The sequence below is a fragment of the Dermacentor albipictus genome, chromosome 10 (genome assembly GCF_038994185.2).
Source record: "Dermacentor albipictus isolate Rhodes 1998 colony chromosome 10, USDA_Dalb.pri_finalv2, whole genome shotgun sequence".
NCBI lineage: Eukaryota > Metazoa > Arthropoda > Arachnida > Ixodida > Ixodidae > Dermacentor > Dermacentor albipictus.
Window position 1 is genome coordinate 38,476,931 of NC_091830.1, and position 12,935 is coordinate 38,489,865.

A 12,935-nucleotide genomic window follows, 5' to 3' on the forward strand; every position below is an offset into this window, starting at 1 on the left:
TAATCAATTTAGCAAGAAAAATTTTCTCCTCTTAGAAATACTTCGAGCCGAGTGCCATGCTTGTTAGGTTATGTGAAAAGATGAGCAGTTTACGAATATTGGTTGCACGGATAACGGCACAGCTTAGTATTGGAATTACGTTCAGCCTAATTGTTTTGAACGATCCTTTTACTGAGACATATTGAAGTTTAACAGTACACTTAAACAAAAACTAGTTTCTCTCAGTAGTTTTGCTATCACGAACATTCTTAATGGCAATTGTGGTGTACTGATGACTGAAATTTGGCTAAGGTAAAGACGCCTCTCTGTATAGTTTACTGCTTTCCAGAAGGAAGACATACGGTGATTGCAAATTGAGCTTCAACTTTTTACTAATAAGAAACAGAGCCGCATAATGATTTCACATAAAGTGAGTTGCTCTCACACTTTATGCGCAACATTACAAGTGTGATTTACTTCAGCTTTCGTGCATATTCCTCAATTTTTTTTAAATATAGCAGTGCAAATACCAAAAGAGGAATCTTGTTCAACATTAATTTGATGCAAACAAGAGGAAATGAATGGCTTTTAGTATCAACAAATACGCGTGCTTACTCATGTAGACTTAACAAATATAGGGGAATATTTCACATGCAAGAACGAATCTTTTTCTTGGTACGTAAATCTTAACAAAAAAAACAACTGTATCGCCGAGTTATCACTTCCATTGGGACCTCTAGAAGCCTGTTTTGCCGCTGACTGAAATCAGACCTATAGACGGAGAACATTTTCCTTTATTCGTTGTAGCTCCTTTGGTATGCCTGTGTGTTTCCAATGTATCAAAACTATCTCAACAGAATTTGTGCATGTGTTTCAAGTCACTGGCGATAAGCCTAAAAATATTTATGTGCACGTTGCCAGAACCCAACAAACATCCATGCTACGTGCAAAAAGTTATGTCAGGGACTCGATTAAAAGATTTGTCATCACATTGGTACAACAAATAAAAGCTCTCCAATAGGCTCTTGCTACGTTGATACCTTGCTTCCAGCGAGATTTCCAGGCACTGAAGGCTAAAGGAAAGGCACAGAAGCGCAGTAAAAGCGCTAGCTCAAAACTAAATTTCGTTGTGAAGATTTCGCCTACTTAAATACATAGCAGACCAGGACACCGCAACGCACTGCCCATCAAGCCAATCAATGCATAATATCAAGAAGCGTATAGATTGCAGCAGAATTTCTAAACGCTTCATTTCTTTGCTACGCAAGACAACCGACGTATTGCTAGTAGAGGAGCTTTCTTCCTTTATGTGTGATATGCCTCCATGATTTTTCTGGAAAAAGCAGTGAGACTTCTGCCTGCAATTCGAATACCGGAAGGAATTGGCTCAGAGGGAACAGGTCCTACAGCGCACAGGCAAACGAAACGAAGTTTTGTTAGCTAAACGTCGCTCATTTTGCCTTTCACGATCGTTCACGCATCGGCCGGTTTGTCGGTTGGTTGTATTGCGTAGCAAAGAAATAATATTTTTAGCACTGATGCTGCAATGTATACGCTTCTTGATATGATACACAGGTTAGCTTTATGGACAGCGCATTGCGAAATTCTTGTCTGATGTGTAATTAAGTTGGCGAAATATTCACAATAAAATATAGTTGCGAGTTAGCACTTGCATTGTGCTTCTGTGGCTGTCTTTATATATATATATATATATATCGGCTATCAAAGAAGCTGACAGCTCAGAGACAACCAAACCGTTCTGCGACAGACGTCCTTAAGGGACACTAAAGGGAAAAATGATTTCTTCTGCATCAGTAAATTAGCATTCTACAGCACCAAAAGCACCACTCTACAACGATAAAACGTTTGGTAAGCCAGAAAAAGCGCAAGAACGAAATACGGTTGGCGACGCCTACTTGAGTTCCCGCACCTGGGGGCTGTGATGGCTTCGATTTTGACGGCATCTTCTAGGGCCTACTAATTATATATAGCGGTAGAAATTCACTACATGGTGTTCTAAAGCAACCGAATATTTAACATGGCAAGTTTCGAAAACCTTTCTTCAGCGAACGCCGCCCAAATGCGAAAACATACTTTGGAATCCCTGACGCCACGCTGACGTACCGGCACCGGGGTTTCAGCGCGAAATTCAAATACTGATATCTGGAGCTTCATTTTCTCATCTAATAATCAAACTATTATGCGTTGCACATTGCAATCACTCAGGAGCTTCATTTTCTCATCTAATAATCAAACTAATATGCGTTGCTTATTGCAATCACTCAGTTCAGCCTTTGGTCGCGGCCGGGCAGCCACCATTGAGGGTATGAGCCATTGTTCATTGCTGCACGTCTCATATGTGGGTCTATTCTCTTTTAAGTTTGCTATGTTTGTTATTAGGTTGCTTCTATTTTTATGCGTTGCATATTGCAATCACTCAGTTCAGCCCTTGGGCGCGGCCGGGCAGCCACCATTGACCTTTAGCGCAACCATGTGACGTGACGTGACGACAGCCGGAGGAAAAGCTGGGCCCCAACTCGCGCAATATGCAACGCGTTCTTGGCTTAAACAAGCTAAGCCTGGCCATTTTTTTTAATGACTGCCTGCAGGGTTCTCAAACAATGCTCCATTAGTCTAAACTAATTTATTGTTTCGCTTTAGTGTCCCTTTAAGCTGTCCAGGAAGAGGCCCTGCCTAGCGGGTGCCTAGGATTCCTTTGGGGGCAGGACTCTGGCCGACACAGGCAGCGTATCACATTACTCCAAAGCAGGGAGCGGTTGCCTTCTCGCCGACGCACAGTCACGTGCTTCTCGGAGCCGGCAAATTCTGTTTCGAGGTGCCGACCGGCAAACACCACGTTTGTACTTCTAGAATAAAAGCAGTTATTTCTTTTGAAATATAAGTTAATAGACTTCTCTGCGGTGATTCCTTATGGTGGAGCGTGTATGGTGGCAAGCGAGAGAGCGCAATATAATTGCCTACGCACCTCATGCATCAAACATTTGGGCGGTTTCAATGCCGTGTATAGCTACATTGCTTCAATGCTTATCGTAATAACTTGCACAGTTATCTACAGGCGGGCGCTCTGCAATTTTCAGTGCATATGGAGAAATGAACCTTACCTTGATATAAAGGGCCGTTTTTTTAAAGTTTAAAATGTATTCTTCCCAATTACAATTGCTTTAATTTATTTTTTGTGTGTCCGCCCTTGAAATTATTATGTGAGAAATGCTCACAGAAAATATTTTTGCGGATGGCTAATCTATTATCCGAGAAATTTAGTGAAAAAGTCAACATCGTTAAGTTAGCCAGTCGATTGCGCTAGAGAACTAGGAACGCTTTAAATGTCGTAGCTGATCTCGCATAACATCTAAACTAGAGGTGTGCGATTAATCGTACTTTCGAATACGAATCGAATATTTTCCTTATTCGAAGCGTATTCGATTCGAGAAATGCATATTCGGAAATTCCCGAATATTTGAGGATGGACGTATAACGGTAGAAGCGGCGAATATTCGGACAGACTGCGGATAATTGAGCAATTAACGAATTATATGCTTGCTCCTCATTCTCCTAAGAGCATATTTACTCATTGAGAACTTCGCATTATCCGCTCATTATCTGTACGGTCTGTTTCAGTCTATCTGCATCATGCCCGTGAGACATGATCATTTCGGTTTCTTTTTTACCAAGTTTTATTCCAGGGCTCTTTCATATCGATATATGACCTACTTTCGTACTTTGCATGTATACGCAATGAAATATGTAACTCTAAAATGTTACCTGGACAATTTTAAATGTTTGAAAATTAAAAAGAAAAAAAAAGTGTCCGAGGAGAACGTTTCATCACCATCGAACACTTCCACCTTGTGTGTCCGCTTTTAGAATGTGGTCGCCAGCTCTTTGCTACATGCTGCGCTGCTGCTCTGTGAGGCTAATGCAAACCACACTAAATTCGCAGCTGCAATATTTGCAACTATCTCCGTGCTGGTACAGCGCTCGCTCAAGCGATTTCTCCAAGAATGGCATCAACTGCAGATGACGAGCCAACGAGCAAGCAAGAAAAGAAAGCCGGAAGAAGTCTTCTATGGCGGTACAACACAAGACTCTCGTCGTCGACGGCTCGGTGCAAGTCGTGCGAACGAGTTCTTTGCAGCACCCTTTGTTGGTGAATGAGTACAAAAAAGATGCCGCTGCAAATGCGCCGTTGATAAATCAATCAACGCTGGATGATATACTACAGCAGAGACAGCAGCCATTGTCTCGGAAGAAAGAAAACACACTGAACCAGGAAGTGGAAGAAATGGTTGCCTTAGATCTTCTCCCTTACAGCTTTGTTGAAAACCGGGGATTCAAAGCAGTGATGAAAGCAGCTGCACCGTGCTACAGTGTGCATCTCGAACAATTTTGTCGCGTGTGCTTGTCCCGCGCATATACGAAGACACAAGAACGAAGGTACGAGACGAGCTGCAAAGATCATTTGAAGAAGGAACAAGCACTCTCGTTTTTACGAGCGATATCTGGACGTCACGTGCCAACGAGGGCTTTCTAAGCCTCACGTGTCACTTTCTTATGGTGAAGTTCGAGATGAAAAAGGTCACCTTCAACACGCGACATATGCCGGAGATTCACACGGCTGTGAACATAGCTGCCTCATTGGAGCAGCAATGCACCGACTGGGAGATACCAATCGCCTGCGTGAAGTACATCGTGACCGACAACGGCCGCAATATCCGAGCCTCTGCCAGGAGACTGCCATGGCTCCAGCGAGCCTGCTTTACGCCCATTCTGCAGCTGGCGATCAGCGATGCGATGTCATGCACTCCGGCAATCAACAGACTCTGCAAGCATAGCCCTAGTGTGCAGAAAAGACTGAACAATCTGCAGAGGCAGTTGAAAAAAGTCGTGCTCCATATAGTGCGGGATGTTGATACAAGATGGAACAGTCAGTACCTCATGCTCTCGAGGCTCCTTGAACTCAAAGAGTCCATCACACTTGAGCTCACCACTTGGGACACGAGCATAGATACCTTTAACTCTACAGAGTGGAGAGATGCAGTGCATTTTGTGGAGGCACTGAAGCCCTTTTTTGACGCACGTGTGATATTAACTGCTAAAAAGTACCCCTCCTTGTCACGTCAAATTCCTATTATTTTTGGAATGCTGCATTGCCTCGAAGGTTGCAAAGGGAACTCACGGTTTGCTAAAAATCTTGCAAAATGTATGAAGACTCGTTTCGCGAAGTGCGAATTTGACGAAGTGGCAAGCCTGGCCGTGTTCCTTGATCCGCGCTTTAAGGCCACAGTCCATCAGGCATCTGGTCAGATGATCTGGCTGCAAGACCTTGTGACAAGGGAGCTCCAGGTAGCTGACGTGGAACCCAGTGGGGACACTGCCATGCTTGTGTCGACTTCATGTCCGCTGGCGGCATCCAGTGTACGGAATGCTTTTGACGATCTAGTGATGAACAAGGAGAAGACACATTTGGCATATGCCCCTGAGAGGGAAGCTACAGATTATGCGGAAAAGCCTTTTCTAGAAAGGGGCGAGGATCCTTGTGAGTGGTGGCAGTCCATTGGCCGCTTCATGGTGCACTTGCCCAGAAGAACTTGGCCATCCCGGCCACTTCAGTTCCTAGTGAGACAGTCTTTTCTACCGGTGGAAATGTTACAGTGCATAGAGAGCGCTTACTTTCTGAACATGTTCAGCAGTTCATTTTCCTTCACGATAATCTGTAACAAGCGCATTACCTGACTGAGAGCATTACCTGATATTATGTGAGTGCGTTACCTAGAATGAGTGCGTCTTTAACCTGAAGCAGCCTTGTAAAGTGCCATATTATTTTTAAGAAGGCAATAAAGGTATTGTTGCCTCGTTTTGCAACATTCTGATACTACATATTTATTCGATATTCGATTCGATATTCGTAGGCAGTTTTTTGCCTTATTTGTTTTCGATTCGTATTCGAAAATTTCAATATTCGCACACCCCTACTCTAAACCAATATAACGCAAGCTTTCGGCGACGTTCTTCTTTCTTCAATAAATATCAGAATATTCTGATGAGTTCTGTACGACCCTGTTTGTGCGAAATAATAGCGTGCATCATCATAAAATTATGAGAGCACATATTAGCTTCTTATACAGAAGTTCAACGAAGAACTCGTCGGGCTGTACCTGTATATGAGAGATATTTATTAGTTAATCTGGTGTACTTATCTGTTTCTGCGATGCTAACATACTTACTTCAGTAACGTTTGTAACATTCATAGTTATATTTACTCCCTTTTTGTTGATGGCTTGTTGAATCTGTAACAAGGGCGGAAAAGTCATGTTTAGTATATTGAAGCGTTATCTGGGCGGAAAGAAGTGTGCAATTTGTGGCAAACCAATGAAATATTTTTCGTAAGCAAAAGTAATTATTTATTCCAAACTGAACAAAAACACTACTTTGAGATTACAATTTCTTTTTTCTTGTATTCGTTGCTGGCTATTCAAGCTCTCTGCTTTTCAAGTCTATTCAAGTCTCTCAAGGCTATTAAAGGCTATTCAAGTATCTCAGCTAGAGAAACATATTTATATAATTTTTTTCGGTTGATTCCTCCTTACAGTTGGGCCATTCGCTCAGACGCAGCCGTGTCCTTGATATCCTCTGTACCAGGCACTTGGTTCGGCAATTGATTACAAACAAATACATTTAGTGCAGCGGTGGTGTAGAGGTAGGGCCTCTGCCTCGCGTGCAGGAGGACCATGGTTCGAATCCTTGTGTTGCGCAATTTTCCAACGGAATAAAAACAATCCGCGTGTTCATAAAGTTGCATAAACCGGCCTGGAGCGCGGCATGAACCCGGTGACCAGAACTGGTAACGCACTCCCTCACCAGTGCCGGATTGGCCACCTTGGGCCGTACTTGACCACAATCGCCTATATGAATACAACACTCAAACGCCCGGTCCGCAGCGGAGGGAGCTAATAATCTCTGGGCCGGGACAGGCCACTTCTGGAATGTGAACCTGAATCTAAAGAATATTCTGCAGAAAACTAATGTTTAACAGTCTCGGAAGAGAACAACAGTTTACGATAGGTAGTGAGGCACTGGAAGTGGTAAGGCAATACATTTACTGAGGGCAGGTAGTGACCTCGGATCCGGATCATGAGACTGAAATAATCAGAAGAATAAGAATGGGCTGGGGTGCGTTTGGCAGGCATTCACCGATCATGAACAGCAGGTTGCTATGATCCCTCAAGAGAAAAGTGTGGAACAGTTGTGTCTTACCAGCACTCATGTACGGAGTAGAAACCTGGAGGCTTACGAAAAGGGTTGTACTTAAATTGAGGACGACGCAATGAGCTATGGAGAGAAGTATGATAGGTGCAACGTTAAAGGATAAGAAAAGAGCACATTGGGTGACAGAACAAACGTAAGTTATTGACATCTCAGTTGAAATCAAGAAAAAGAATTGGGCATGGGCAGGACATGTAATGAGGAGGGAAGATAAACGATGTTCAATAATTGTTACCGGCTGGATTCCAAGAGAAGGGAACCATAGCAGGAGGCGGCAGAAAGTTAGGTGGGTGGATGAGATTAAGAAGTTTGCAGGGACAACATGGCCACAATTAGCACATGACCGGGGTAGTTGGCGAAGCATGGGAGAGGCCTTTGCCCTTCAGTGGGCGTAGCCAGGATGATGATGATGAATCCTTTCACTGTAACTGCCCCTGGAAAAGCTTGCTCAAAAGGTTTGTCAAGTAAGCAGCACTTCGTGTGTCACACCCGCCTTATTTGCTGGTGCTTTATATGGGATTTGGCTCGTTTAAAACAACCTCTTTTGCTTTCCCTGTCCCCGTGTTTTGATTTTGTTGACTGATGCTCGTCTGACGTGCAAGCGATGCGCCTTCCGTTTAACAAAACCAAAATGAGACCATGAGGTCTGTCGTTTTAATGCAACACATATGCTTTTCAGGACGATATAGTCAGGAGAAAAGTCTTTGAGAAAACGTTTGGTCCCTGGTGGTGGGTTACTGCATCAAACACACTACTAGTGTCAGAGACGAAGCTGAATACAGTACGAAGGCGACTACACTCGCTGATGTCTTGCGGATTGGCTTTCATCTTGTATGCCTTGTATGCCTGGTTACGCATTTTAAATAACCTGTAAATGCCTTTTGAACCTGTCTCCCTGTAACGATAGTTAAATTGCAGCCATTCTGCCCACATTCACGTTAATGTGAGCAATATGCGTCTAATTTCTGGCGGCAATCTTACCGTCTCAGTGTTTGTGTTCTTCTTAGACTTCGTGAAGTATCGTCCTTTTTGTTCTTTCCATCACTATTCTGCAAGCTACAGTGCTTTTCATTTTTGTCACATTCCTTTTTAGTGATTTCATGTTATTTACGTGCGCGTTCAGTAACTCTCTACGCAGTCGCCAGCATTGTTGAACGCTTTCTTCATTCGTTTTCCATGTTTTTCACTTAGAGATACTAGTGCGCTCCTGCATCTCACTTTGTATGACCCACGTTGAGGAGCCTCTTCTCGTCGACAAATCTTGCTGGGCTCTAGACTGACTTCAGTATAGGGCTGAACGCCTGTCATCCTGTGCCACGTCATTTATGTTTGTACCGTGGGTAACCTAGCCCGATTGGCCTATCCCCATTTAGGGAAGCGTCAAGATCGCACAAATATCCGAGTTAAGAACAGTAGGTGTTCAAAACTGCTAACGCGTGCAGTAATACTCGTGTCTAATAATTTTGCCACATGATATTTTACGTAGCAGCAAATTCTTCTGCATAATATGAAGCCTCGTTACCAGGAGCTTTAACCTTCACCTGTATTGTATGGCTGTTTGCGCAACGAGATCGTTTCTTAGTGCCTACACGCGCAAGTATTTCATACTGACTTATGGGCATAATATTGTGATATTATAAGTGGTTACTGCTGCTTTTATTGCTCAACGCCATAACTACCCTTTTGTATTGTTAAGTTGAAATTGGGAAATCATACCTCCTTGACGCGCGTTTCACAATTCTTTCTATACGCTCTGTTTTATGTAGAAGCCATACAATATGAACCGCGTACAACAATATACGGACCATATGCTGTACCAGCTGCCTTTAGGGTGTGCAGCAAATAAATTTGTCATTTTTCATTTTTCGTCGTATGTCTTCCCCAACGAAGCTAAAGCGCTTCCATGCTTCCTCTTCTTCTTCAACTTCACTTCTTCTTCATGCTTCATTTTCTTCAAGTCCTGCACATGTAGTCCTTCCCACTTCCTTTGTACCTAGTGGCACCTCAAATACTCGAGAAAATTGGCATGTCAGCCCTCCATTGTCATGTTAACTCATCGCCATTGCATGTATCCTTTCTATAGGTCACTTCGTATATATTGAAACACTATTTCGATTGATCTACTTACAATTTCGAAATAATCTGCACACTGAGTTGTTTCAAGTATATAGATATCAAAGCGCCTGCATCTCGTGAATTCGCTCTGCAGTTCCTGCAATGTTCAAGGTTTTACCGCGCATCTGATAACATAATTTTTCATGCTTAGTCATTCAAATTACATATTTTAGATCCTAACAATTATGGTTGTCAAAAACGTTTCTTAGCGTCCTTACTGTTGAGGCTTATGATCGAGTCATCTTGTTTTGACACAATGTTATTTGGACTTTGTGTTACCTTGATCTAGCAGTGCACTAGCTCTGTCAGTACCTAGCGTACCCATGTTGGTGACGATAGATGTGCTAGACATTCACAGTGCTAGTTTGCAGGTTCAATAAAGCACAGGGTCAGTGAGAACGCATTGCAATAGCAACGGCATCATCTTGCCATGTTATAAAATAATAATTTTCAATAATGTTGAAATCTGTGTGGAAGGCCATAGCCGGTACTGTCAACACTATGGGGCATCATATATGAGTAGATGATAACTTTGCTCTTACTTTTCAGCAGGTAAGCTGTCCGCCACCCTCTCCCTCCCCCCCCAAAAAAAAACAAAAATAAAATATTAGGACTCATGCTCGATCTTCAGCTACAGCTCATTGTACTTAGTTTTCTGAAGCTAGATGCATGCATTCTTATAGACCAAGGTGCTATATATGTTTATTAGTTCACTCATTACAGTGTAAACAAAAAATGTGTCATTTTTCTGCCCTATAATAGCCCTTGCGGCAAGCATAACAGAGAAATACGCACACCGGGTAATGACGCAAGCCTTTGAGTATTAAGGGAAGGACATTAAGAAGGTGAACATTAGATGAATCTTGAGTTTTCATAAAGGTAAGATGAGAAATGTTGTCTCACGCGATCGTATAAGCCATAATATGATCGCGTTTATCAAGTAGCCATTTGTCAAGTAGACGTTCTTCTTGGCCTCTGCCCAAAAACAATGGGTACATGACAAATGTTACCCAGAGCTACATGCGTCAAAAGGTTGAGGCAGATAATTACAGGCGTTGGACCCTGAACGACGACAGAGATGAGCGTCGACTCCTATCGCTTATTGAGGAGGGCCTCCACGCCCATACGAAAGTAAGCTACTATGCACAAGGGCAAGGTTCAGGAAAATTTATTAGTCTAGATCAGGAGCTATCATTCTAAATAATTCCAAAGAAAGGGAAATTACTAAGTGACGCTCTGTCCGGGTGATTCCGTGGAGACCGAAAAAGATTACAAGATAGGTTACAACCTATCGCATTAACATGAGTTGCGCCATCGGTGTACATTGCTAGTGCGAAATCGCAATCCAACGTGTCGACGGCAGGATAATGCAGATAGGCAAAGTCCACCCCCTCGAGCTAGTGCTCGGTCACCGAGAAACGTGCGCTTTAATCACTCATGAATAAACATTTTTCTTTTTTGTTTGGCGTTTGCTTACTAAACACTCAATAACAAACTGGCACTCGGCTCTTCAATGTTAGGAAACGCTAAAGATGCCTAAAAAATCTTTAATCCCCATATTTTCTCGCTGCATACTTTAAGACTCATTTTTCCGCGCACACATCGCTAGAATCGCTTGGCATTACAACAACTGAATTCCCACTTTTGCGCCTTCGTCTTCTCGCTTTTTCTTGGTTTTCTTTTGCTTATTTTGCCATTCTCGAATTAACCTCTTGCCAGCAGTATGTCATATTTACCTACATACATAATACATACATACATGCGTAAAGTTGATTCATTTTGGGTCTACAGTGGCTCCACTAGTCGGACGATGAACTGATATTGCTAGTCATGAGCTTGCAAGTATCTATCAAAGCGCATTGTTTTTCAAGCCACAACGCGTGTGAGGGGACAAATCGTCACACTATATGGGACGGCAGGTGCAAAGCAATGTGAAAGCAGGTAATTGGGCACAAAAACACGGATGCAAAAATAAGAGGTGTGCGAATGCATCAGCATTACATGTGCTGTGGGAGACAGGTTTTACAAAAAAAAAAACTCTGGATACTTGCGGCCAGCGGTATACGATTGAAGATTGCGAAAACCGAACCAATCCAATCAGTTTTGTCTTCAGTTATGAAAAGGCAAACATGTGCGCTAATTCTAGAATTACATTTCGTATTCTTCAGGTGAGTACTACACGTACACGGAACGAGCACATTTGAAGATTCTCATACAGGAGATTGAATATATTTTCGGAGAGCAGGACTGCCACCTGCGGTTGGCTTTTTCACATGGGACAGGCTTTCTTGCGGACGCAGTTGAGCTTGTCGTTGATAAATTACTAAGTGATAACGGTAACTGTTGTCTTATTGCTAATGGAATTATAGAAAGACGCATCCGAATCGGCGGCCGCGACGCAGTGTTCCCTACGAGAAGGGGCTACCATGGTCAATGCTGTCTTAAAACCTTGACGCACCTCCGGAGCAGTCGAATCCATACAGGGCCAGCCTCCTGTATGCTATAGTGGATAACACGTGGTGCGAAAGGTAGCATGATCTGTTGATTTCTGGAGTCATAACACATTTGAAATGTAGAACTGAGCTGCAGCAATGTACGTTTACTTCGGAATAAGCAAGCGCAGTTATTTATGCCAGCGCTCATCATCATAACAGCGCTGGGAACGCCAGTACTTGACTAACCGAGAGTACTCATGATTCTATAGCAAGCGAAACTTTACTGCTACATACATAGTTCAATTAAATATAACCCCTAGGGTAAAAACTAAAAGTTTAGTATTGCTCTCATTTCTTCACCTTTAGAGCAAAACTGTGGGTAGGTTTGAAGCTTCAGGAGCCCGGTAGCGATGAACGCTGAACCTCACAACATACATCCGCATTACAGCTAGTGCTTGGGAATGATGGCGGACGCGTCGACTGATGGTGGAGCAGTGTGTATATTATATGTCGTCTATTGCCGTAGTCCTTCCGTGCTGTCAGGTTTATGTCAGGTTTGACATTCCACGAAAACATGTGCACTGTGTCCTTTTACTTACTGGATAAAACTGTCTGCATCATTATTTTAATGACATACACCGAAAAGAATTCATTGTACCTGTTCAAATATTTTTTTGAAATGGTCCCACACAGGTCTAGTATCGTTCATCGCAGCCTGTGTTTCATTGAGAATGGATTTGTCGTACAACACAAAGGCATTTACTGTAACATTCTCTCCTAAACGCTGTAGTTCATGTGTTCCTGAAATCAAATAAATATTTGTTAGACGTCTGACCATTTTATAGAGCAATAACTTGTATACGGCGCCATACCACATATATTTCTACTTAAATGTAAAGATAGCAAGGCACAGGTGGCCTCATGCTGTATGCCCCTCTGCATGGATATGCTAGCTCCTGTTTTTATTGCGGAATATGAGATAGAGCAACTCTTACACTGATGCATGTCTGCATCAGCGAAATGATTGTGCATATGTCTTGGAATATGTCTCTCTTTTGTGTATCAGCAGTGCCAGTCTCGGCCTTTCGACAAAGCCACACAGCTTTGCACCAAATGTCCGAT

General features: G+C 42.8%; 1 protein-coding gene across 1 annotated transcript in view; it reads right to left on the bottom strand.

The window, feature by feature from the left end:
• Nucleotides 1-12,935, bottom strand: part of LOC135911868 (uncharacterized) — a 63,574-nt gene that overhangs the window by 31,352 nt on the left and 19,287 nt on the right. The window contains exons 2-3 of the mRNA XM_070527388.1: nucleotides 12,472-12,614; nucleotides 6,225-6,287 (exon numbers count right to left, since the gene is read on the bottom strand). Coding sequence (XP_070383489.1) covers nucleotides 6,225-6,287; nucleotides 12,472-12,614 — 206 coding nt within the window. The remainder of the gene's footprint in view (nucleotides 1-6,224; nucleotides 6,288-12,471; nucleotides 12,615-12,935) is intronic.